Here is a 26,397-nt window from a genome sequence, read left to right on the forward strand (position 1 = left end):
GGAAAAAAACCGTCCCCTATGTGTCGTTAGTAGTTGCAATGTTCCAGGCCTCAGCTTTTTTTCTCCCCATCATAAGTCTGGATTTATCAGTGATACAACTCATACATGTTCTAGTTTCTTTAGTGTTAGTGAGTGCTATGGAGTGGCAAGAGCTTGAGAAGATGCACATGAGGGAGAATGCACACATGTACCAAATATAAGCGAGTGTCAGCGCATTCTCACCTCATGAAACTTGTGCATCTTTGCCTTACATAACTGAGCAGGTGAGACTGCCTGCAAAGTACCCAAGGTAAGCAGCTGCTGCACTCTGGGAAGTGATTTGCCTAAAATATTACAAAGACTGCCTTGCATGTTATTTTTTTCTTTATCATCCTTACTGCTGTTTTCCCCCATTTGTCCATTTTAAAGTTACTGGGCACAAACCAACGCCAATGTAAATCTTACTTTCTACTGCAGCTTCCTTCCAAGTAGATAAACTCGCAAGAATAAGTACAAAGTTATCAGTGCTTTGTTTTCTGCAAGCTTTTAGCATCAGGTTGCTGAGTCACAGCTGTTCTTTGTCAGTTCTGCTGCAACAGACCCATTTCATAATTGCGAAACTAGCTTTCCGGTGACGCAGTTAGCCCAACTAATGGTAGCTGGTCACTTCTGCAAAGAGCATGTTGAAGCGCCATTTGCTTGCACTATGACATGGAAAGGCTAAGCTCTCTTGATATAAAAACACACAATAGACAAGCCTCAGCACGTGCAACTAGGACCTTGTGTCCACTTGAAGCCCAACACGTGCCACCATTTGTTGAGCAAATATGCAGCACAGGGAAGCGCACTTGCGGATTATGAAAAGGGTGTGTAATGCTGAGAACAATAATTAACGGTGGCCCCAACCCTTGATTTGTATAAAGAAAGACCAGCGCTCATTCATTCTTTCTTTGATCTGACAGGCAGGTTTTGTCACCTTTGAGTGTTTATTTAATACTTGCATGGTGCTGTGAAATGTCTTTCACCTGCACAAACATGTTTGAGTTCAACACACGAGGTCGTAGAAAGTGGCGTTAGTATAAGCAACAAAGCATTTTCAGAACGAAATTTCATGACCAAAGATAGTCACTGTCGGTTCTACATGTTTGTCAGACCCCGAGTGTTTACAGCTGAGTATAAAGTTTTATGTTTACTTGAAATATGCTTAATGTGGAAATCCAAAAAAACGGCAGGAGGGGGAGGATAGAAGCTTGTGATGAAAAAATCCGTAAACAGTGGGTGGGTGCTCGAGCCGACGTTTCGACAAGTGGACTTGTCTTCTTCAAGGCTGGAACTGATTTCAGTTCCAGTCTTGAAAAAGCTAGTTCCAGCCTTAAAGAAGACCAAGTCCACTCGTCGAAACATTGGCTCGAGCACCCACTCACTGTTTACGGATTTTTTCACCACTTAATGTAGAAACACCTGAAGCATATGTTTCTGAAAGTCTAGCTCAAATTAATTTTGGAGTGAGGGTCCACAAATATATTCTTTGAGCCTCCCAGATATACACGCAATGCCCACATTAATTATTTTCTGAATTCAGTCGGACAGTCGGACTTATTTTCGTATGATGCAGTCCACTGAAAATTAGTTGGCTTCTATTAGCTTAAATCCACACTGAAGTCAGCCATTTTGCCAATGGTAACTTTTATAATTTTGTAATTTGTTTGAGATGCAACGGAATCATTTAGGAGGGTGCAAAAATCTGGCTAAAAAATTTTGGAGTGAGGGTATGCACAGCTTTCGTCCTCCCAGATATACACATTATTTGTCTCGTTCCTTGAGAATCCCACGTACGCCCGCTTCAGTGTCCCGATCATGCGGGGTTCCACGCTGGAAAGGCAAGGCATCTGAAAGCGTTACCCGATACAAAGTTTAGGCTGCTACTTGCGCGGCCTTTGCGCGTCACGTGAGTTGGCGGCGGCGGACTTTGGCCAAAACACCGGGGCCTCACCAGGGCGGTGCCAGCCGCAAACACTCACGGTGTTGTCGAATTGCGAGCAGACACATCTAAAGTATCCCACGAGGCACCACAGCGGTTTGCCTCGGCGCCTTTCACGAGTACAAGTGCGAGGTAAGTTCGTTCCTTCGTGAAAGTGCGGAAGCGTGTTACTTTTGAGCAGGCTCAAAACGCAGGAACGTAAGGTACCTAAACTACACGCGTAGTATTTATTGTGTGCAATCTGAGATGTGGTGCAGCATTGCGCTGCGATGGGGGCGAACGCTTTAGCGAGCTGAGCAAGTCTACAGGCGACCTCTCAGATTCCACAGGTAGTCACGAAATACATAGGTAATCACTCATGAGTTGGCGAAAGTACAGAAAAAAAATTCAGAGGAATTGATTCGATTAAACAGAACCAGAAAGTGTCATTGGAGATGCCGCGAAGTGTCTTCGTTTACTACTGTAAGCGAAACGTATCACTTTACTGCAGAGCCAAGCCATATACGATCCGAAATGGAGGGTCGAAAGTAGACCTTACACGTACTACGTAACGAACTGCCACGAGCCTTACAACGTAAGAAAACCTGCCGCTCCATGAGCATTCACGGAGTGACTAAAGAATGCAGTGACATACAAACTGCGCGGGGGCGTACGCGTAGTACACTGAGCGCCAGAACGCCGAGAAAGAAACGCCCGCCTAAAGAGCGCCGGGGACTTGCTTGCTACTAGTGCTACACACAACTACGGTTGCTCTATCCGACATGCCTTTAAGCAGCACGCGCAGATTTCGACGAATCGTAAGTTTTCTTCGATTTCGCAAGTAGTCTAAGTACTACATCCGTGTCGCTACATTTTATGCGAAGTGCGTGTTCCCGGCATTATACTTGCAACAGTAGAAGAACTAAACTTCGATGATTTCGTCCATACGCGCAAGCGACGGCACTTCTAGCGCTGCCATGATTTAATTGAAGAAAACGAGTACCAAGAGGCAATGCGTGCGCAGCCGCTGATGAGGGCAGACATTTCTAGCTCTGAAAGTGTAAAATACATACCTGCAGAAACCACGGAAACATGAATCACAAATGTCACAAACACTGCGCGCGCTTCGTTCGTAAACTGAGAACTTGCAGAAGATAGCCGATAATTCGTAGTCCACTTTGTCGTACAACATTCTGTTGTTTATAGTTTTTCATATTTTGTTTGCAAAAGTATTAAAAGTAAAAATTACTAGATAATTATATGCTGCAAATTTCGCTTTAAAATAAGTTTTTCACTTCCTGTATTTTTATGTTAAAATCTCAGAGGCCATACATTTTTGCTGCCAAAAAAAAAAAAAAAACTGAGTTCATAGTTGTCATACTTGAGTGCTTCTTCGATTTGCTGTAAATGCAAAACAACATTAAATTACAACGACGTAAGATACGTTATATATACTAATTATATTTAGTACAATTGCACAGTTATAGTTATTAGAATTAATGCGCGCACTTTGGCTTACAAAAGCAGTTCACAACTGGTAATTGAGCAACATTGTAAGCAAACATGGCCGCCCCCTGCGTGTATTTTTAATACATTTTGGCGAGTCAAGGTGACACTGTTTTCGTACGAAGTCTCAGTACTTTTCCAACCGACGAACGGGCGCCTCGTACTTCAGAGTCCTCGAAAAATAATCTCTGATGTCCAAACGCAGCAGCCGTTTCTATATAAAGCGTCTCCGCAGCTCCGAGCCCGATCCTCAAGAACCGGAATGCTTTCCTCTCCGCCTCGTCATAATTAAGTTTCAAGGATCTCCTACGTAATGGCCACCTCTCCGTCGCACCTTCATTGTTTTGAAACTGGGCCTATCGAGAGAACAGCCTGGCAGGTATCTGTATCTTTGTGACCCGATGACGGGTCGGGGCGTCACTTAAGATAGCATAATCTGAGGCGCTGTGATCAGCTGATTCGCCACTTATCGGCTGGCTGGGCTGTCGGCGCGGCGCTCGAGCGAAACTTTCGCAGCAGGTATGGTCACCTCTCCGTAGTTTCTTTCCTTCCGTGCGTTACTATTGGATACTTGCTCCAAGCTGAGCGAGAAATTTCCTGCGGTTGCCTATATTGTTGCATAAAATGACACGAGGTGCATATAAACACAAGCAGAAAGGCAGGCAGCTGGAGCAACGTGCGGATGTTGTTCCTGCCAACTTCTCGGGGGATGCTATTTCATACTTTTTCTCCATTCTGCATGGAACGGGTAGATAGATGAATAAACTGAAGAACCTCAAGAACTGCGAGCCTGTCGGTGCTCCCTTTTTAAACTCGAAGCGAAGCTCGGTTTGTTTGAGCTTGCCCATTTGTATGTGCATGTTTTGAGGTATCGCATTTTTAAAAGCTTGTAAAATATGTGCTGCGCATCCTCGCGCACTTGTTTAGAGAGCAAGTGGAGGATTTTCCGCAGCAACGTCAATTCCGTTATGGTTGTCACAAACTTAATCTCGCTGTCATCCGGCTTTGGAAAAAGCTAATCTTCCGCGTCTAGTAAATGGATTTAGCCGTTAGTTAGCAATACAGCAACGCACTAGGTTCAGTTGCGGGCATGCGAACACAAGAAAAAGAGAAAAAGGATTCCTGTCTCTGCGGAGCGTTTATTTGACGTCGCAGTGCCTAAGCGAGGGTTTCACGTCACCCTAGTGAGCAAGCCTGCGTTGACTCAGCGCGAGGTATGTCACAGCGGGGAGGTAGCGTACGCGATTGCTACATTTAGTCGCTTTTGATCCGTGTTGCTGCGCCGAGGCTCTTTGCCAACTTCGGCGTTTCCACATAATCATCGTGCGCGCTATTGAACGTGCATTTCCTCATGCTTATTTAAAGTACTTGTATGCGTAATGTCCATAGGCGTGCACGTGAGGTTGGGGGTGGGGGTGGGGGGGGGTCCGCAAAGTCTGCCCCATATCGTCACTCAGTCAGACCAATTCTGGTTACGCAGGTTTTTGAGGATAATGGCGGCCGAAGTACCCTCATCTTGAATTCCAAGAACTGTTTGTTTCCCATCTTTACACCCAGAAAGCCACGGACCAAAGGCAAGCCATCGTGAGAAGCGACTGTCATTGATTCATGTTCATCTTTGCATCCATTGTGAAGCATGCTGTGTTTTGGACTCCACCAACGGTGGGCAGGAACTGCGATAAAACTTTGCCTACCCCCCCCCCCCCCCCCAATCCAATGAGGAACCCTGCGCACGCCTATGCAAGGATTAAGAATAGGGGAACGGACAAATGCTGAGAAATAATAGAAAGGCGGTATCTTTTTACAGTTGTGAGTATGGCAGATTTGAGTGTCTACATCCCATAAGCGTTTGCGAGTTATCTGTCATGCGCGCTTGCTTTCACAGCGACTTCAATCGGCAATGTGCCACTGCTCAGCAAATTGTATGTAAGAAGGGACAGTGACAAAGTGCGCCAGCACTCACCACTGGACGCGTGGACCTCGCATGCACTGGCGCAGCCAGGGGGAGTGGGTGGGAATCCAACTCCTCCGCCCCCCTTCCCCCGAAAATTTTCAATTTTGCATACACGCACACATGAAAACACATTTCCGGCTACGTCGCTGCTCGCATGAGGTCGAAGATTGCCCCCACATTGGGGTCTCACATCGTTGCTGCCGCCAGTGATGTTCCGTACTGTATACGCTGAAGAATTTCCATTCCGAGACATGAAAATTCCCTATTACGGGTATTTTTCCCTGCATACTTCGAAAAAAATCCCCGCACATTTCCCTGCACACTGTCAGTAATGCACGCACGCACGCACACACACACACACACACATACACACATTATATATAACAGAAAAGCATGGCCTCCGTAATTCATGTGCTCTAAGTACATTGTGCATGCGAGGACTTCGAGACCAACACCAGGAGTCAACTAGAAATCGCTCCACATAATTATCAGAAACTAATCTCAAGGGCTAAGCTTTTGGGTGTTACATGCGCCAGAGGCGATTACAGAAGCCAAAAGCGCGCTGTGACCGCTGTGCTTTGGTCATCATAGGGGTGTAACGACAGAGAAGAGACCGGCACCCGTGAATTGCCCTGGTTGAACACTTCTTCCTTTCTTTATTGCGTGCTCTCGAGCAGCCCCGCCTTACGCCCGCTTCTTCGCGCGTCTTGTGCGCGGCATGGCGTTTCCCGCCAACGTTTTGCCGCGGTAAACTCAACATCCTCCCGGGGCCGCGCTGTGCTCGCTTGCCTCCAAAGGGTACAACCGTTGAGCGGCGCGACGTACTTGCTGACCGTTTGGGAATGCAATCTTGAAGTACCTCTCGATTCCGTCCCGGCCTGGAAACGCCTCGACCACTCTGCCGAGCTTCCATTGCAGCGCTGGCACGTTGTCGTCCTTAACAATCACTAAGTCACCAACGCGCAGCTGGGATGAAGACGACGGCGGGTAGTGATGAGCGGAGCGCAGGAGAAGCAGATATTCCTTCTTCCACCGTTTCCACAATCGGTGCAGAAGCTCGTCTCTGTATTTCACCCGCCTTCGCAAGTCTATCTATCTATTTGCCTGCCTGCCTGCCTGCCCTGCCCTGCGTGCCTGCCCATAGAGTTTCCTAATATTAACTAGAGGGGACTCTGGCGCTGCGATCGTTCAGCTATAGTGTTAAGAACACTTTCGTTCAGCTACCATGGGAATGATGGGTGGTACACAAATTTGCCTAGTCTTCGTGCTTGCGGCTTCAAACGTACTTGTGGCTTTGTTTATTGCTGTGTTTTGGCGTTCGTTTCGGATGAAAGAATAGACCGTTGTAAACTTCGTGACCAGGTTTGTTTTGGTTAGCCTAAAAAAGTTAAAGTGGTGAAGTGGAATTGCTGACTTTTGCTGAATTTAGTTTTGCGACAAAGTGGATGCAGCCGACGCGGAGCCAAACGGAGCCGAAAGAACGAAGTTTAGACAAATTTGTGTACTACCCATCATTCCCATGCTGGGTGAAGCGTCATGCGTTGGAGCTCCCATAGACACTAGCGCCAGAGTTCCCTCTAGTAAGTATTGTAGGAAACTCTGTCTGTCTGTCTGTCTGTCTGTCTGTCTGTCTGTCTGTCTGTCTGTCTGTCTGTCTGTCTGTCTGTCTGTCTGTCTGTCTGTCTGTCTGTCTGTCTGTCTGTCTGTCTGTCTGTCTATCTATCTATCTATCTATCTATCTATCTATCTATCTATCTATCTATCTATCTATCTATCTATCTATCTATCTATCTATCTATCTATCTATCTGTCTGTCTGTCTGTCTATCTATCTATCTATCTATCTATCTATCTATCTATCTATCTATCTATCTATCTATCTATCTATCTATCTATCTATCTATCTATCTATCTATCTATCTATCTATCAAGATGCCATTTACCCACCGCGCTCGATGTTTGGCCAATCAGAGACGCAGTAGTAGCCATGCGGGCCGGTAGGAGCTGAAACGATGGCGAACTCGACAACGTGGCACAATCTGACAACGCCCAGAAAGAACACACAGTGCGTCGAAATCGCGGTACACAATATCTCCGGACGTCTAACCGACTATGTCCACTGGGTGCTGGTTGTTGTACAGAAGATAAAAAATACAGAAATATAAAGGCAACGTTTTGCTGGCTGCGAAGCGGCGACATTTGCTTTGTGCTTTCTCTGCATGACAGAAGTTTCCTGAGAGTCCTGTCTCGTCCGAAGGCAAAACGGAATCTTGATTATTAGGTCCTTCAGGTCAAAGGGACCGACTACTGGCCAGAACGTGTGATTAGATCCTGGTGGAAATGAAAAGAAGATGGTTTATAGTGACAAATGAAAGCATCTCTTTCGCGCGATCTGAGTAGGATTTATATCTTTAAATCGCGTTTCAAAGTCACAAAAACACGGTATGCCGCGCAGCCTAGCGGAAGTGCCTTGAAGCTGCGTTATGGAGTCCTTCACTTTGCTGTACGTATTTTGATGCTTGCATTCGCACCGTAATAAGTGCTCAAAATTAGAGTATGTATATTATTATCCATCCCTGCTCTATTCTGTGCTGCTTACGAGGTCCCCCCTCCCCCCCCCCCAGTGTTTGCAGCATCTGTTGTGCGTATACGACTTCGTAGTCGTCGCATATAAAAAAAAAATGATTATACACGTTTTGCGGCGTTTTCCGCGTTACCATTCCGTGATTAGACAGACTGGCCGGTAAGCTTTCCGTTGCGCTGAAGAAAACAGGCACCACAAAAATTGGTTGTCGGTCCCTTTAAGTATATACTATATAGAGTTTTCTTTTTCTTTGGACAAAAAAAAAAGGACTTGGGGGACGCTTGAGCTTCGCTTTCAAGAGTAGAACGCGATAGCGTAATCGGGCCCCGTGCGCATCGCCTTCAACCGTGCCGCTAGGAACGATATGTTTGTGCGCGTAACATTGGCCGTTTCAAGCTATCTTAGAATGCCTACTGCGAGTGCAGTTGCGAAGTGCCCACTACGTCATAATTATTCATTTTGCTAGTTGGCGATATACCCACTATATACGCGTCCGCAATGTGCCACGCGTACCTGTACACAATGTAAAGGTTTAGCAGCTTTTAAAGGGGCCCTGCAACACCTTTCTTAGTTATATTGGAATAGTCTCATTATTGACGTATGACTCTTCACGAGTCATATGCCACAAAAATTTTTCGAATCCGTCAAGTCTAAGTGGTATTACCAAATTATAGAGATCACGTTCCGCAGCTTTCTCCCTCAAATCAACGCCGCGAGCGCGCGGAGAGCTAGGCAGCGAGTCGAGGGGGGAGCGCAGACGAGCGAGGCTCCGCCCAAGAGCGCCGGCGGAAATTTTTTCTTCATTTTTTTCTCTCTGGCGTCTCGGCGCAACCACGTGGTCTGTGGCACCACTTCCGGTCGGCCCGCGCGGTCGTCGTCGAGCGGCGGAGCCCACCGAGTATCGCGCGTGCTTGAAAACTGCGCGTCGGCTTGGTAATGTTGGGTGTGCACCTCGAACGCCGTAGTGTTTTCATCGCTTTGCCAACCATGGAAGCAAACCTGCGCGCTCGTTTGGAACGAATGACAGCTGAGATCGGTTTCGGCCCATACTCCGATACACCGCCTCGTAAGACGGCACTGGCAGACGACGCCGAAGCGCCGCCATTACCGGACGCCAGCATTGCTATCGGAGACATGCTGCACGGCTGCCTCGGTCGGTCGTGAGAACGTGCCGACGATGCAGTTCCCAGCTGACGCGGCAACACTCGAACGGCTGCCACTCTCAACGGCAACCGGCGATGGTAAAAAGCACAGAAATATTCACGTTTTCGGCACTGCGCATGGCGAAGAAAACGGAACCACGCAACTACGAGCAGACGAGCTGTCGGTGAGACCGGAAGTGCTAATATTAATGTTTGTTCGGTGTTTTTAACGCGATAACAGAATATAAACATACATATTATCTACTTATCGAACTCAAAATTAACAACGAAAGTAATAATGAGGGTGTTATCGTGATTATAACATCAGCCAATGGTGGAACTGCCGACAATCGCGTCATATTTTGCGGACTAATACATCATTTGTCGAGAGAAGAGGGAGCGATTTTCAGCTGACTTTGAGAATTTATTGTAAATTCCTGGCCGTGCGCATCGCTATAATATTTGGCTCGCGTGTTCTCGGGAGCCTCGACTACCGATCGGCAGCGCTTTTTGAGCATGCTCGAAAAGTGTTGCAGGGCCCCTTTAAGCACCAAGTCGATCGTTGCACAATTCAGACGTTTTGACGGCTGGTGCGTTTCTACGATCCTGCCACGCAATATTATACATGCGTTAAACTAATTCGTTTTTTTTCAGTTGTAATAAAAAATTTTTTAACTACATGCTATCGTTCACCTAAAATTGGTTCTTTAATTTGTAATTTATCTGTTCCGTAAATTACCCCATTATTACTTTTCATAGAAGAGTTCTTGGCCGATCCCGCACCGTGGGTGTGAGTGACAGAAACTAGGCAAACAATAACCTTTGAAAGGTTTTTTTTTTTTTTGCTTTCGGTACAGCCTTGAGAGAAGTTTCCAGCTCGAAGCATCATGGACATTACCCTTGGCTTGGTTGACCGCCCTCTGCAGTGTTCTAGAACACTGTACCACCCTCGCTGGTGAGGAGCCGGGGTTGCCGAGATGATGAGCCGTCGTCCAGCATGAGCGCGTGATCGAGGATGCCGCCAAGACCGCCCCCTGGCCGGGGCCCGTTTCCCCGAGGCCCACCGCCGCGAGGCGTCAGCCCTGGCCGGGGTGGCCGCGGTAGCCCAGGCCGGGGCATGCCCGGACGGGCGTCGCCAGGACACGGCGCGCCGACCCCGCCGCCAGGCGCCGCTGCACCGCCATTGCCGACGCCTCCGCCGCCACCACCACCAGCACCCGAGAGTCCGCAGAAGAAAATGTTCGAAGACCTGATGGCAAAGAAGCTGGCCGAGTGGGATCGCATGATGGGCTCAGGCAAGGACGAGGAACGCGCCCAGAGTTTCGACATGTTCCGCAAGCTGAGCGACGAGGAAGTCGACCTGGCCAACAGGACCGTCTCGAAAAACAGGCTTAAGGAGTACATCGACCTCAAGATCCAGTACTTCGACCAGCTGGCCGGCGAGAACAACCCGAAGCTGAGGAGTGAAGGATTGAAGAAGTTTCAGAAGGTCTGCGAGAACGAATTGGCGTTGGCCAAGGCTGTCGGACCAAAGGAAGCGCTGCTCGAAGATAGCGAGAGGGACTCCGCGCTGGCTAAGAAGCGGAAAGAAGAGGACCAAGCTAAGAAGGAGGAGGAGGAGAAAAAGAAGAAAGAAGAGGAAGAAGAGAAGAACAGGAAGGAAGAGAAGAAGAAGGAAGATGAAGAGAGGAAAAAGAAGGAAGATGAAGAGAAGAAAAAGAAGGAAGATGAAGAAGCTCGGAAGCACAGTGATGCCCAAGCCTTGTGCGGAATGCATGTCATGTCAGGCATGATGCCTCGGATGATGCTTGGCATGCATGTCCCTGGTATGCCTCTAGCCATGACTTCGGAGCAAATGCGAGCGACGATGATGGCTTCCCAAGCGGCATCCACGAGTCGCACGCTCGCCATGCAGCAGCGCTTCGACACGTCCACAGGCATGATGACAACCGGAATGCACGGTGTTATCGGCCCCGTGACTGAAGGCTCTCACTTTGGAAAGGAACACAAACCCCTCAAGGCGGAGCAATTCACACCTCTTTATAATGCTGACAGCACATCGCAGTCTCACCAAAAGCCTGGCCATTTTCCATCCAGGCTTCCGTCCAGGTCTCCATCCAAGTCTTCAATGGCGGATGTGAGAAAGGAAGGGACCGACAAAGATACCGAAACACCAGTCTCCGATATTGATAAAAAACTCAAGCTACTCAGTCAGCTAGAATCAGCCAGGGGTGTATTGCAGAACCACTGCCCACCTGGCTCAAGCACAAGCATGGCCGAAGAAGTGAAGAACCGCCTTCGTAAAATAAACCGACTGCAGATTAAAGTTATAGACGAAATACTTGGAAGTAAAGCGGACCTGACGTCAGAAATAGTGTCCGACATTCGACCAGAAAAATATGAACGGGAAAAGTTTGATGTGAGAAAAGAAGGCGGTGCTGCGGTCGATGTTAAGGAAAAGAAAGGCATGAAAGGGAAGCCTTCTAAAGAGCCGAAAAAGATAGTCGTGGAGCTGCCTGAGTACAGTGAACCTAATACGCACGTGGTGACCGCCTCGATATCTCGGTTTGATGCTCGGGGTGGGTGCACGAGGACTACCGACCTGTGCCCAGGGCCACAAGAGTCCCGCCCCGAAGTCATCTGGGAGAGGCCTCGCTCTGAAACGAGGGCACCTGACAGGATGAGCATGGCTGGACCTCCCCGTGATGCAATCGCAGATTACGGGCCCCTGCCAGATATCGGACCACGTTGCATTCATTTCGAGCAGCATATCGAGTTGATCACGGACAATGTGCCGCACTACCACGAAGAGATGATGCCGCCTGAAGAAGATGTGTACTGCCAGCAACCACCTTTTCCTGCGCCTACTTATTCCGTCCTACAGTCGCAATGCTTCACGCCGCCTCCTTGCTTGCCTCTGGAATTCGACATAATCGCACGAGCGGACCTGAGTTTCCTTCGAGAGGTCAGCGACGTGGGCGTCGAAGCAGAGGAGGAGGAGCCAGATGACGAGGAGGACGAGCTATCACTCGATCTTCCGTTCGATCCTCCACCGAGCAAGCCCCGGATGCTCTCCCAGACAACCATCATCGTTAACCGGCCCGAGCAAGGCGTGCAAACAGAAATAGCACAGCCGCCACCAGCCGAGCCCTTACAGCCGACACAGCCTCCGCAACCTGTGCCTCCGCAGCCTGTGCAGAAGGCACCAGAACCGCCGCCGCCTCCATCGCCGCAGATTCACGTGCAAGCTGTTGAGCTGAAGCAGAGCTCGTCGAGTGACAAGCGCTTCGCCAAAAGCTGCGAAGAGAGCCTGCAGAGAATCGCCGACTCAGTCGATGACATCCTCAATTCCCTCAGTTCCTTGTCGTCCGACTACGCCCAGGGTGCAGTGCGGCAGGGTCAGGAGCGTTACGACGACGACTCTTACGAGTCTTACGACGACGAGTTCGACGAATACGATGACTTGTCAGAATCCGACGACCCACCACCTCGCCGCCAGAGGCAGAGATCTAGGGGTAGGCGTCGCACTAGCGGCTGCGATGACGGTCCTTCTCTTTGGGGCTGGCTCTGTCGAAGTGTCCGTGCCATAAGGGAAGGCTCACCGTCCAGGGCGAACCAGAATGACTCGCACACCATGCAAGTGGCAAATCGGATCCGTGAGCTGGTGCAGAGGGTGATCCAAGCCTCCAACGAGGTCATTATGGCTCGCAAGGCGATCCAACAAGGTGGACTGCTGGGGGAGAACGCCATGCAGAACGTGTTCGAAGCCGAAAACAAACTGTGGCAGTTGATCAACCTCGAGAGCCAGATGGCCAACGAGCTGGCCCAGTACCGAACGCTTGACACCTTGAACGCTTGACAAGGCGTACTTCGACAGCCTCATCCAGGCGGAGGACAAAATCAGACGCCTGATACAGGTCGAGACGCAGCTGGCCAATGAGATTGGAGCATGGCGCCAGTTGTCGTCCCAGATGCCCCAGTCGACGTCCTATACACGCACGACTATGTACCGGGTTCCGGGAACCGCTTACAGCACCTCGACATCTGCGACACCCACCGGCCTGCTGTCGCCCTCTACGAGCTCAACGGGCTACACGTCTTAGCTGCATTTGCTGGCGGCCATCTGTTTTCTGATTTGATTCGTAGCACTTGGAATAATACGTATTTCATGGTTGCTGGACGATGTCTCCATAAAATTACCTGTCTACTTTTGCGTATTTCATTTTTTAACGTCATAGCGTTAAATAGTCTGTGTCGCAGAAATTCCAATGTGTCGGCGTCGTTGGGCGCAAGAAATCTGCGTTGTCCGTGAGCGAAAAATCGCGATGGATGCAAATACGGATCCCCACGTATTGTGGGATCTGCCGAACAACGAAATTGACGCTCTGGCGCAATGATCGGCATATTATAAGTCGGCATATTCGAGCGACAGATTACTATTCGCAATGATGATGATGATGATGATGGTGATTTGAGGCTGATCCCTTTGTATCGGGCGGGCAAGATTAAATTGCCCTAGCCAGAGAACAAAAAATACAAAAATAATAAAAACCTAAGGAGTAAATAAACTAAAACACTTCAGAGGCGTACACACCCAGTACCAGTTCGTATAGTTAGTCTGCACGCCTTCAATTTTTGTCCACGTAAAAAACTACCGCAGCGTCGCGCGCCACCACTGCACCAGCCTTGTTTTGGTGGTGCGTACTGCCGCATGGTTCACTGCACCAGCCGCTCCATCGCCTGCGGGTGGCCCCGGGTCATTTGTGTATACAAACCCCAGTGCCTCGACGAGTGTGGTGCCCTCTTGCTGGCGTGGGCCCTATCGTAGCACTAGGTGGGGGATAGTTTCTTCCTGCTCGCACACCCGGCACCTCGCCCTCGTGTCGTCGGTATTCTCTGCGAATCGGCGACGGTACACAAGCGTTCGTAGTGCCCCAGCCCGCGCTTTGAATGGAAGGCCACTACCACCATTGTTGTCGTACATGCGCTCTTTTTCTATTTCGTTCTTGTAACTTCGATACACCGTCAAGGTTGCCTTGGAACGCAACGTCTTCCGCCACTGCTCGTTCTCTCCCTCCCGTACCTGTTCTTGAACGGCACGGGCCCATCCGCACTCCCTGCTTGCCTTCGCGGGTTTCGCGAAGAAACCAAACTTTCGGCGCAGGGTGTACACCCGTGCAGTCCACTGTGTCCTTATTCCAGTCAGGCTGGCGTATCGGAACAAGCGCCTTGCCTGCCTTGCCCACCTGTCCCGCCTAGTCCCGCCTTGCTCATAGACTGTCACGCCACCAAGCGGATGTCAGGAGGAATATTAGCAGACGACACACCGGCAGCCGCTCCCTAGTTCAACTGTGCTAGCCCGATTGTCGACGCGTTGATTGGAAAGACTACGAGTTTGCATTTTGCGTGAATCCGTGAACAAACCGGGATGTCCGTGACAAGATAAATTTGATTCTTTCGTGCGAGACGCGAACTTTTCGTGAAAATACGTGGTGAAGCACCCTGAGCAAGTCGTGCTGCCAATGATGTCACACAGCGTACACATTTCAGCTCCGCGAAGTTTTCTGTGGCCACGCAGGTTAGTGAAATGTTAGACATGTCTGTCTTCTGTCGAAACTCGCGCTTTTTCGCTTGTATACAATATCCGTCGGTGTTTTTGTAGTGCATGAAACCGATAACATTATACGCGGCGGGTCGCTTGAGCTCGCGATTTCCTCTTCTTTAACTGAATAATATCAGGGCATTTGTTATAAATAGGTGACACACTAAACTAAAACGCCTTATATTTTGTCAGAAAAGAGCTGTATGAATCTTGCAAGCGGCCATTCAGTCATTCGGGGCTACGCTCGCTCCACGGCTACCGCGAACTATATATACGACCAAGTACCGGCCGCGTTCCACACACACGAGTGAGTGGAACGTCCATCCGTTTTGGGGATAAACATATCTAAGTTAATGTCGCTTTGAAAATTTGTTCGAAGTGTGTGCGCCTTGTGAATACGCCTTGTGAATTGGTTAATTGTAACGTGTGCCGTAAACAAATTAAATAGAAGATGAATTAGAAAATTTTCGACACTGAGTAAATTATGTGGCTATAGCTCGCTCGCGCAAATAACGTCCTCCTCTTGAAGTAATGCCGGTGAAGGACCACATATTGCGCCATCCCTCGCAGGCAATATTTTACAATAGCCTGCGTAGTACGAAAAAAAGAACAAAGAACGCTGCAGTACGTTGAAAAGCCAGAGCCGGCAGTGTTTGTCTTTGGAGAAAGCCTGGTAATGTGAGCTATGAACGCTACTGTACTGCCTAAATTCACATGAAAGATAAATAACTTCACTTGATTGTTACATAAGCTCCAAGGCTATCTACTCTCTACACTTTGAACTGCCAACATGAACATGCTCTAACAAGCTAAATGCTGTCACGATGCTGCAACTAATGCTTTTGACAGACTCGCTCTCTGTCTTTCTTTCTGCCGAGCAGAAAACATAAGAGAGGTCCTTCACAGTTTCCATCGAATGCCTACAGTCTCGGCGACGTTGTCGTTTCCTTTGTCCATCCATAAGGAGCGAGTATTGCGTCGCGATAACGCATCTTTGAATCAGAGGATGTGCGTGTGCGTGTGTGTCACGTTTCCATATCCTAAAGAGCGCAATAGCAGAAGTTCCGGATGACGTCACACGCGGGAGAATCACGTGCTTTAAGTATACACGTCACGTATGAGGTCATACCACCGCCAAAGTCTGAACGAAAGGGAAAGACCTGTTCTGATTGGTGTTGCGTAAGTGTCGCTAGTTTGCCAGTTTCATTGATTGGCCCGAAAATTGGAAAGTGGAAGTTTTAGAATAGGGTTCACAAAGCTTTGCTTTAGAGTTCGTCGCCATTGCGCATGCGTCACAAGCTATCCTTTTGGGTATACACGTTAACGGTTACTAAACGTATCGTACCTAACGAATGCTCTCTGATTCTGTAGGGGGGGGGGTACGCCCGAAAACCACGATAGGATTCTAATAAATAATAATAATAATAATAATAATAATAATAATAATAATAATAATAATAATAATAATAATAATAATAATAATAATAATAATAATAATAATAATAATAATAATAATAATAATAATAATTAAAGAGCACCAGATGGTCAAAATTTCCGGAGCCCTCCACTACGGCGTGCCTCATAATCATATCGTTGTTTTGTCACGTAAAACCCCGGATATTGTGAGGGGCGCCGTAGTGGAGGACTCCGGAAATTTCGACCATCTGGTGTTCTTAAACGTGCACTGACATCGCACATTACGCGGGCCTCTACTATTTCGCCTCCACCGAAATGCGACCGCCGCGGAACGAACCCGCAACCTTCGGGTCAACAGCCGAGCACCTTAGCCCCGGCGTCTCTTAGAATCACGCCGCATGGAAGGCTCGGAAAATTTATCACCTGAGGTGCTTTAACGTGCGCCTAAATCTAAGCCCATGGGCTTCCAGCCTATTGCCTCCATCGAAATGCGGCCGGCGTGGCCGGTATTCAATCCCGCGACCTTCGGGTCAGCAGTCGAGCATTATAACCGCTATAGAACACCACGGCGGGCAAGAGCGATGTCTCTGCGTACACTATTTTAAAATTTCCGAATAGCACGTAGTACATAGGCAACGCTTACGCTACGAACCCTTTTTTAAAACTGTCTTACGTCCGAAGGTTCAGAAACAGTCGCGTGTACCCGCTTGCCGACAACCTACACCACGTGCTCTTTAGTTGCCCTGCCCATCAACACATCGGCGCTCTTAGCTTCACGCGCCTCGACCGGAGCTGCAATCAGCAGGAACACGCGGCCGGCTGTCGATATCTTCGCGGCCGTTATCAGCCCCATGCATCTCGCCCCTGCTGCTATCCACCGCTTTTAGCCCTCGCGTGTGTACCGATTAGTTTCTCCGGCACACGTTGTTTGCCGCGTCCGTGGTTTTTATTGCGTTTCGACGCGGGTGCCTGGCGAGTCGAGTACAAGAATTAACGCCAGCGCGCCAACGTGCGTCTTTCGCGCGGTCGTAAAACGGAGAGGAGGAAGGGGATCCGATCTTGGGGGGTTGTTCCGCTCCTATCTGAGACTGCCAATTTCCGCGGCGTCACAGGAAGCGGCTTTTGAACCTTCCGAAATATAGCCGCCTGACTGGTTATGCAGAGGGGAGAGCCAGAGTGGAACGCGCCAGCATTGAACAAGGACACGGTGAGTTCCGTTCGCTTCCATTCCTCTGCCGAGTTTGTGGGCCACCGCGAGGTGTGCACGTTATGCTCGGTGTCTATTAACAGACACGTATGCTTTAATTATCCACCGATCGACCCATTTCGTAGCCTTTGTTGGGGGGGGGGGGGGGGGGGGGGGTCATCGTGACTGTTTTCTTGTTTGGAGGACGTGGCCGTAACAGAAGGATCTAACAAAAGGTTCCACGTGTTCCCCACACGTCGAACGGTCGCGCGGGTCTTCGACGCCCGTCGTGTCATACCTTGTTGTCGTCGCATTTGTCGTTGTTGCACCCTTCGTCATTGTTGTCGCCGTCGTCGCTAAGGTGCTCGTTGTTCGCTGTAGGGTCAATCAGCAGTCGATGTACCGGATTGTACTTGAGAATCGACTTAGCTAAAACGGATGCTTGGGTGAGTTTGTTCATAGTTAAGGAATCTTAAAAATCGACCTTTGTTCTGAGTGGCGCAGTAGCTGACAGAAATGAGAAGGGAATTAAGCGGCTGTTAAGAGAATCGTTTAAGGTGTACAGGTCCGCTGATATTCACGGAAAATAATTTACTATGTACAGGAAAGCATTCGAACGAACGTATGGAAATCGTTCTTGAATCTATGTGCTTCAATAATGCGTGCCGTTTCGTTCATTTCATTTCGGTACCGTGGAGGAAATCTTGAAAGCTGCTCTGGATTGAAAAAATACAGGTTAGAGGCCCCCTCCAAAACCCCCCTTCCTTCCGTCGAAGTATAGGCCATCGTGTTCTTGATGAAACAATGATGAGTCGAACTTGGTTTGTGACACGTAGTCCGCCACGATGGATCAGCGGTTACGGTGCTTGGCCGCTGACCCGAAGGTCGCGGGTTCGATCTCGGCCGCGGCGGATGCATTTCGGTGGAGGCGAAATGGTAGAGACCTGTGTACTGTGCGATGTCGGCACACGTTGAAGAACACCAGATGGTCCAAATTTCCGGAGCCCGGCGTCCCTCATAATCATATCGTGGTTCTGGGACGTGAAACCCCAGATATTATTATTAGATTTGTAACACGTACAGATACTCAACGGCGATTAATAAGGCAGCGTATGTACATCATCTTATAGATACAAATTAATGAAATCTATGCACATTCCATAGACTTTCTCTACACCACTTCGTTTTCTCATAATCATGTCCTTTGGTCTGTTCGGGTCCATAATCCTCCCACAGCCTGTTATCACTAAAGCGCCGCGAACACACGCGCATAAGTAGATGATACACGCGCATGTGTTCTCGTCTCTCTCTGTCCGTGTGTTTGTTGCGTTTTACCAGCAGTGTTTCGAACCAAGGCCGAGTTTGCACTCTTATTTTCCGACAGCGGGGGTTGGCAAAGTCTACAGACAGTCTTTAGACTACGCAAGAAGACTTTTATAATCGTTTTCTGAGTCTACATTGTTTAGAATTAGTTTCGAACGTCGTCGATCGTGAGCGGCAGGCAACTTGCTGAATGGTGTATATTGGGAAACTTGTATGCTTAGGGGCCGAGTAGCACTTGAGATACAGCGAGCCTTCGTAGTAATCGGGAGGAATTGCAGCAGTGAAAACGCAAAACTTTGTTTAAAAAAATAAAAAAAAGAATTCGAGCGTTTGAAACTGTGTCGAATGTAGAGCATAGTTCATGTGAGATGAATGCCAGTCTTTCTTCTTTTTTTGAAAATACGGCATGCTTACATAAAAGTTTAAGGCAACGTTTGTATGAAAATTTCTGGCAATTTTCTCGCGCGAAATTTAATTTAAGCAAATGAAATGAATTTGATCCTGCGCACCCCTCACTTGGCGCATCTTAGCGGGTTACAGAATATGAAGTCTGCGGCGTGCCTCTTGGGTGGTGACGGAAGACTATACGCTTTTCTGCTGGTTTCTCTATATGCGTCAATTTTAAGCATGAACTTCTCCCGCATAAGGAAGGAAGAACAGAAACCCGAGAAGAATCTTCTGTGGAAGTTGTCTAATAATGAAATACCTGATGTCTTACTAGATGATTCTATAGGTGTACTGTGGTATTACGTCACAATACCAGGATATGATTATGTGGGACGCCGTAGGGGAGGGCGCCGCAAATTTTGACCATCTGGTGATCTTCAACGTGCACCTAAATCCAAGTAGACTGGCCTCTAGCATTTCGCTTCCATCGAAATGCGGCGAGAAATCCAAAAAGAATCTTCTGTGGAAGTTGTCTAATAATGCGAGAATTACTGAGGTTTTACTAGATGGTTCGATAGGTGTTCTGTGGTCTTACGTCACAATACCAGGATATGATTATGTGGGACGCCGTAGTGGAGGGCTCCGCAAATTTTGACCATCTGGGGATCTTCAACGTGCGCCTAAATCCAAGTAGACGGGCCTCTAGCATTTCGCCTTCATCGAAATGCGGCCGTCACAGCCGGGATTCGAATTGCGACCTTCGGGTCAGCAGTCAGCACCATCACCGCTAGACCCCCGCGGCAGGTTTGGAAGATGTCCGACTGATACGTAAGCCTAGTGTGTTATTTCAGGTTGCAGCCTTATACCCCGTGCGTTACTGGGCGGCATATACATGGCGTCTTTCGTCGTTTTTATAGCGTTCGTGAGTGCCTGGGACGGCGAATACCAGACCATCGAAACTCGTGTTTGGCGTCGAAACTTTCGCAAAGTCGGGAATTTTCCCTGATGTGTACAATCCTCCATGCCAGGTTTACAGCATGTTCTAGACATGGATTTAATTCCACCGCCACGAAATTCAACGAAGCCTTCATATTCTCCTTTTACATTTGTTTTGCACCGTGTGTACAACCCATTCTCACGCTTCAGGCATATTCTTGTTCTGCATACTTGGGTGTGGCCCCGCAATAAAGAGAAAATGGCAAAGCTTGAAACGTGTAGCCAAGCTGGGCGATTCTTAAGTCCAGTCTGGTTGCTTCTCGGTTGTTGCTAGACTTTAGCTATAGCTGATGCTAGGTTGCTTCGAGGTTGTTGCTAGGCTTTAGCCAGGTGATGCTAGGTTGTTTCTAGGTTGCTTCACAGTGCAGAGAGGTTCGAGTTAAGCCGCAGGCAGTCACAGACGCGACACGGATGTCCAAACTCCAGAGACAGAAACTCGCGCAGAAACCGAGCGTTCGCACCTCCCATAGATCTAGGGGCACGTCGTCGTTCGCGTGGGGCTTCCAGCGCTTCGGGGCCTTCTCGCAGCCGCCGTTGCCTTTCCCGTTTCCTAGTATTCTCTCGATGTACGTGCCGCTGAAGCACCCCGTACAGATGCTTCAGCAAAGCTGCAACGTGCGGCCGCGATGATTATCACTGGATTAATCCCGACGGTTTATTAAAGCTTTTCTCAGTCATTGGTTACGTCTGTCTAGAAATGTTAATTGGTGTTTGCCGCCCGTCTGTTGCCTTCTTCATCTTTAGCGGACCAGCGGTGAGTAGTGGGATTGGCCCAATTTCTGTGGCACATACCCGTTCATGATGATACTTTTTTTGTACGCATTTGTACACACCAAAGTTCTTACTGCCGGCTTAAACAGCATCGCTGTTAAAAGAAAGTGAGTGTGTAGTTCAGTGGGTAAGGCATTTGCGTTGGGAGCGTGAAGGTCTGACTTCAATTGCGTCAAGAAAATTCATTTTGCTCTTTTTTTTTCAATACGATGATCGCCTTACGTGACAGAGGGACGGATGGACGGACAGTTGTCTCGTTGAGTTGGCATCGAAATGCTGAGCTTTTAATATTTTATTGTCTAAAAAATGCGTGGAATGGCTTCTTTCGTGTGAGAGCCAACGCCGCTTTGCATCTAAAAAAACTGTCAATGTCTGATTATGGAGTATGACGTTATCCACGTCCGAGGCTTCGGATCGAGACGTGTGGAGCTCTCTGGCGGCGCTTTGAGCGCCTGTAGATTTGTCGCTCCGAGAGAGCCCTGCGGGCTGGAGGGGTCGTAAACTTAATTATAGGTGTGTTCACAACACTATTGACTCATAGGCGATAGTCTGCATAATTTTGCTTGACCACTTTGTAAGATGTGTATAATAATAATAATAATAGCTGAGGTTTTACGTCACAAAACTGCGATATGATTAACACTGACGCTGTCTGGAGATGGGGGTTGAGGGGTTCGATTCCCTCCCCCCGAAATTTTTGCATGTTTGCATGTGTTTTGCAGTTTTGCATGTGTATATTGCAGCCACACATACAAACACATGCACGAACATAAAGCATGGTTGAACCCCACCCCCTCCACCACTCACCCCATCCGAAAAAAAATTTCTGGCTACGCTATTGATGATTATGAGAGACTCCGTCGTCGAGGACACCGGAAATTTCAACTACTTGGGGTGTTCTTTAACGTGCACCTAAATCCAAGCACACGTGTTTCTAGCATGTGAGGGATGTGTTGATTTGGGACTTAAATGTGTACTTTCAAATGCGTAGTAATATTTTTTTGCCCATAAGTGAAATTGAGCAGACGATGCTTCCGACCCATGCAGCCCATGAGTTTGCCTCGCCCATATGTACGTTCCATACTCATTCTGGAAACTGCATTTTTCAGTATTTTTGTTGCGCGTTGGGTATGCAGTTTCACGTGGAATCTACGTATATTACTTCACACGAATAATGAAAAAAAAAACACATCGTAAAACGCCTTCATAACGAAGAAACCAAGAGCTATTCGAGGCCTTCATGCACTTTGTTATACATGTTACTTCGTTATTATAAGGTGGCGCACCGTGATGCTCGAAGTAAGGCCGGGGCGTACAGAGTATCCTTCGTTGTACGGGTTCTTTCGTTGCAGTGGCGTTCGTTGTAGAGGCGTCCGGTCGAATTGTAAGGGATGCGACAACATTTTAAGTTGGCGTTCTTGTTTGAGTAGAGCTCTTTCAATGTGGCAAATTGTTACGTACTCCGTTAGACTGAATCACTGCACTATAAGAGAATAACGTAATGTCCCCTGTTGGATCCCTTATTTTTGTAGCGGTTATGGTGCTCGACTGCTGACCCAAAGGTCCCGGGATCGAATCCCGACCGTGGAGACCGCATTTCAATGAAGGCAAATATATGCTATGGCCCGTGTGCTTGGATTTAGACGCACGTTATAAGGAACCCCAAGTGGTCGCAATTTCCGGAGCCCTCCGCTACGGTGTCTCTCATTAACGTATCGTGGTTTTGGGACCCCAACAATTATTATATAATGTATTCCCCGATTGTGCGACGCAGTTTGGCTTTGCGTATACCTCGGCAAGATGAGCCGGTGATGTCGCGCTTGCCGTGCCGCGTGCAAAGCCGCCGTATACGTCAGGATACCCGCGGAAAGAGGCAAAAATTGCCGCGCATTTACAAACTTCTTGATGACCGTGCCTGCCTGCACCTGACCTGCGCCGCTATAGCAAACAAGAGTCGCAGATACAGAGGTCGTTCCTTTTCTTTTTGTTTTCTTCGTATTTCATTTGATGAACTCGCTTTTTGTGCCGTGGGCATCGGTGGCGATAAGATGTGATGAGCGCTGCCTGTTGACTCTCGGATTAGCGGCATGGCCGCCGTTAGCTAACAGCCTCTGGCGCTTTCCAGGCTTTTGGTTCGCCTTGCCGAGTGCACGTTGAACACGTTCAGCGAAGACGGCTGTTTGGAGTTTGTCCCCCACGCCTGCACGTTGTCAAGAGAGCACAGTTTTCGTTCTGGACGACTGCGGGCTTGAGCTGAATTTGCGTCCGCAAGTGTTTGCCAACAGGTGATGTAATCGCGTACAACGCGGCATAAAAAGTATATTCGGTATTCTAAGAAGCAAGGTTGTCGCATTTTGCGAACTTATAGATAGTTTTACGAATGCGTTGGAAGTGCCGCCATCTTGGGCTATAAACGTTGCCGTTTTGCATCTGTAACAACTAAGTGAACGGTACTGTGTACAATAGACCAGTACGAATCAAAACGTCTGTACGGATGAATTCGACGTTTCGAGACCTCGCTAATTTTGACGTTACGACACGCAAAACCGAGAAGTCGCGGGTGAAAGCTAAAGTTGTCGGGGTCCATGAATGTCAGATAAAATCGGCCATAGACTAGAAAATGCGGTCTAGCATATCACTAAAACTAACTACAACGCAGTTTAATAGACTATACAGCGAAGACGAGGTTGTGCAATTTACTCGTCACCATCATTAGCAGCATGACTACGCCCACTGCAGGGCAAAGGCCTCTCCCATGTTTGGCCAATCAACCCGTTACTGTGCTTGCTGCGGCCACGTTTTGGCTCCCCCTCGGGCGCTTGCCTACTCCTCGAATCCAGTCTGTTTGATATTCTTAGCGATGGCGTAGAGGTAGAGCATCAGCCTCGCATGCGAGAGGTCCGGGGTTTGAATCCCGCTGCCGCCCAATTCCCCACCGGATTAGGGAGAAAAGTCCGCGTCTTGACGGAATTGCATGAAGAGGCCTGGTGTGCAGCCTCATACCGGTGATCACATTCGGTAATGCACTCCCTCACCAGGCAAGGATTGGCCACCCTGGTGCAGTACTTGGCCACTACCGCCCATGAATACACCAATTAACCCTCGGCCCTCGGTGCAATTTATTAACTTCCCTTAGTGTACCTCCTCTGTGCAACGTAAACGATTACGTGTAAATGAATTTCATTCATTCGTTAGTTCGTTCATCCGTTCACTGTCGTTCTTTGCAGGTCGAAGGCCGTGAGAGAGTCGTCTTCGTTCCAACACTCGAAATGAGCCAGCACGGGAGCAACGGAGTCGGAGCCCAGCCCTCGCCCTTCCAGAGCCAGGCATCCGGTGACTCCGCAGGAGGCGACAGTCAGCAGGCCGGGTCCCTCATGGAGCCCAGCGTGGACTCGGGCATCCTGGATACCACGCGGGTCGAAGACATCAGCGGCGGCGGCCCACCGTCCCTGAGGCGCCGAGTGGTGGACGCCGTGCTGCTGGTCAGGCTGGAGATCTTTCTCGCCCTGTTCATCCTCTCGAGGTTCATGACCATGACTCCCATCCAGGTGCGTACTTCCACCAAACGCACAAAAACTGCATGGAGTGCACTCTTAAAAAAAAGAAGGTAGTAAAAAGGGGTAGTAGCTGCAGCATTTACTACCTCCTTGACACGTTCACTACCTTTCACTAACGTTTTATACTTTAGAGGTAGCAAACATTGTCGTTACTAAGCGTGTCAGTGTAAGTAAAGGTTACTGCTTGCGTACGTGACAAGTTAGTAAACGTTGCTACCTCTATCGGCTGCGGTATGTTAGGTTGTAACTGTGACAGTGTTATCAGGAAATCAGCCAAACGCGTCTTATTGCCCCCTTGTCATACCCCTCCCTGCGTATCTTTCAGCACACTCGCTTGTGCGAAAGGAGAGAGAAGACTGTTTACCGGATGTGGTCACCATGTGTAACGAATGCTCTTGCCCTCACCGTCACTCTCACTGCCAGCAGCCACGCGCTCCGAGTATCGAGTTTCAATCGCCGAGCACTGTACATGCATATATAACTAAGGTAACGAGGGACCTCAATAAGAACAGGCTGAAGTATGATGGCGTCGCGTGCCCGCATGATTGCGCAAGCGTAACTCTACAAACGTAACTAGTACAGTAAAAGCACTAAAAAAACTGTTCGCTGGACACAGTGAGCAAGAAGGAGATAATGTTCTCTTTGTTTTTCGTTTCCGGCCGGTCTTTAGACTTTAGCCGTTACCCGGCGTGCCGGCCGGAGCGCCTGTAAATGGCGTTGTGTAGATTACCGGCCACGGCGGTCGCATTTCGATGGAGTAAAATACGAGAGCAACCGTGTACTTTGATTTATGTGCACGTTCGTTCCGAAGTTCCTTAGTATGGCGTGCTTCAAATCATATATTGGTTTTAGCTCGTTGGACGCCCCCCCATCACTGTTTATTTTTTAACTCCAATCTTTGCTATATAACTAGTAAAAGACAACTGGTAAAAAACAAGCCGTGCGTGCGTGCGTAAATTTGTGAATTAACGAGTTAGTAAGTGAAGCGACATATCTACAATCTGCTGTCACGCGCTGAATTTGCTCAGTTGCACAGGAATCAAGCTGCATGGATGCAGCGGCTCGCTTTCCGGGATAACATTGCTTTTGAACGGCGTATAACGGGCCTGTGGTTATGCATCGCTGGAGTGATAGGCATCCTTTCAGCCAACCGGACAACTATATGCTACGTGAAAATAACTGCGATAAAGAAACGGCGGCTGCGATGACTGACTTTTTCCAGCTGTGGAACTTCCAGGTTATTCTCGTTGGAAGCTAGACTATGAAGGTATGAAGGTACGTTGCTGTTTTTGGATCAGAGCATCGGTTTCAGTTAGCACATAACCGGGCCATGCGGGAACCGATCAGTGAAAACATTTCACATGATGGGATACGCCATGCGTATGCTATCGGTGTGGTTCGATCTCATCGAAGATGGAGAGATTTCCGTGTGACTTTGGAGAATAATGCCGTGGCATGATCGATCTATTTACTCGTGCTAACGTCCCGGTAGTCTGACCTGACATTTCGTGACACCAGACAGTCGGGCGAGCTTCTTCTATAGAGAATCTTAGGGACGGGTTTCGGTGCCGCCATATTGGGCTCCTTGCCGTTTTGTATCTTTAACAACCAACCGAACAGCGCTACGGTAGACGGATACGCATGAAAACGGCTGGGTAGGTGCATTCGACGTTTCAGGACCTTATAAATTCGCATCGCGGGGTGCAAGAATAGTAAAACCAAGGTGGCGGCGCCCATATGTCTTACGTAAAATGGTCTATAGTACTTGAAAACATCATACTTTAGTGCCAAAAAGGTAGAAACGCTCCCCCTTTCTAGTGCTCTTGATTTATGTGCATTCCTGTGTTCTTTCTCGTTCTTTTTAACTCCCTCCTCCCCTTCATGCTTAAGTAGAGGCAGGAAACTAAATACGTGGCTTTTTCGGCAGTAGCAGCTCTTGAGCGAGGTTTCGCCATTCTTACAGTGTCCGTGTTGGTAAACTTGCTTGACGGTCTTGTTTTCTAATTAGGCTCACCTTCGCACTGTCGACGCGCAT

General features: G+C 48.6%; 1 protein-coding gene across 5 annotated transcripts in view; it reads left to right on the forward strand.

Annotated features, from left to right (window-relative positions):
• Window positions 1–26,397, forward strand: part of LOC119404956 (proton-coupled folate transporter) — a 121,895-nt gene that overhangs the window by 45,720 nt on the left and 49,778 nt on the right. The window contains exons 1-2 of one of the 5 annotated variants that reach the window (XM_049419136.1): window positions 3,674–3,964; window positions 24,033–24,353. The exons of 2 other annotated variants lie outside the window; for them this stretch is intronic. In XM_049419136.1, the coding sequence (XP_049275093.1) occupies window positions 24,075–24,353 (279 nt within the window). In that variant the 5' untranslated portion in view covers window positions 3,674–3,964; window positions 24,033–24,074. Of the gene's footprint in view, window positions 1–3,673; window positions 3,965–17,283; window positions 17,350–24,032; window positions 24,354–26,397 lie in introns of those variants that run through there. 2 more of the 5 variants (XM_049419134.1, XM_049419135.1) reach the window with 2 other exon arrangements.

This window comes from Rhipicephalus sanguineus, chromosome 9 (genome assembly GCF_013339695.2).
Source record: "Rhipicephalus sanguineus isolate Rsan-2018 chromosome 9, BIME_Rsan_1.4, whole genome shotgun sequence".
Lineage (NCBI taxonomy): Eukaryota > Metazoa > Arthropoda > Arachnida > Ixodida > Ixodidae > Rhipicephalus > Rhipicephalus sanguineus.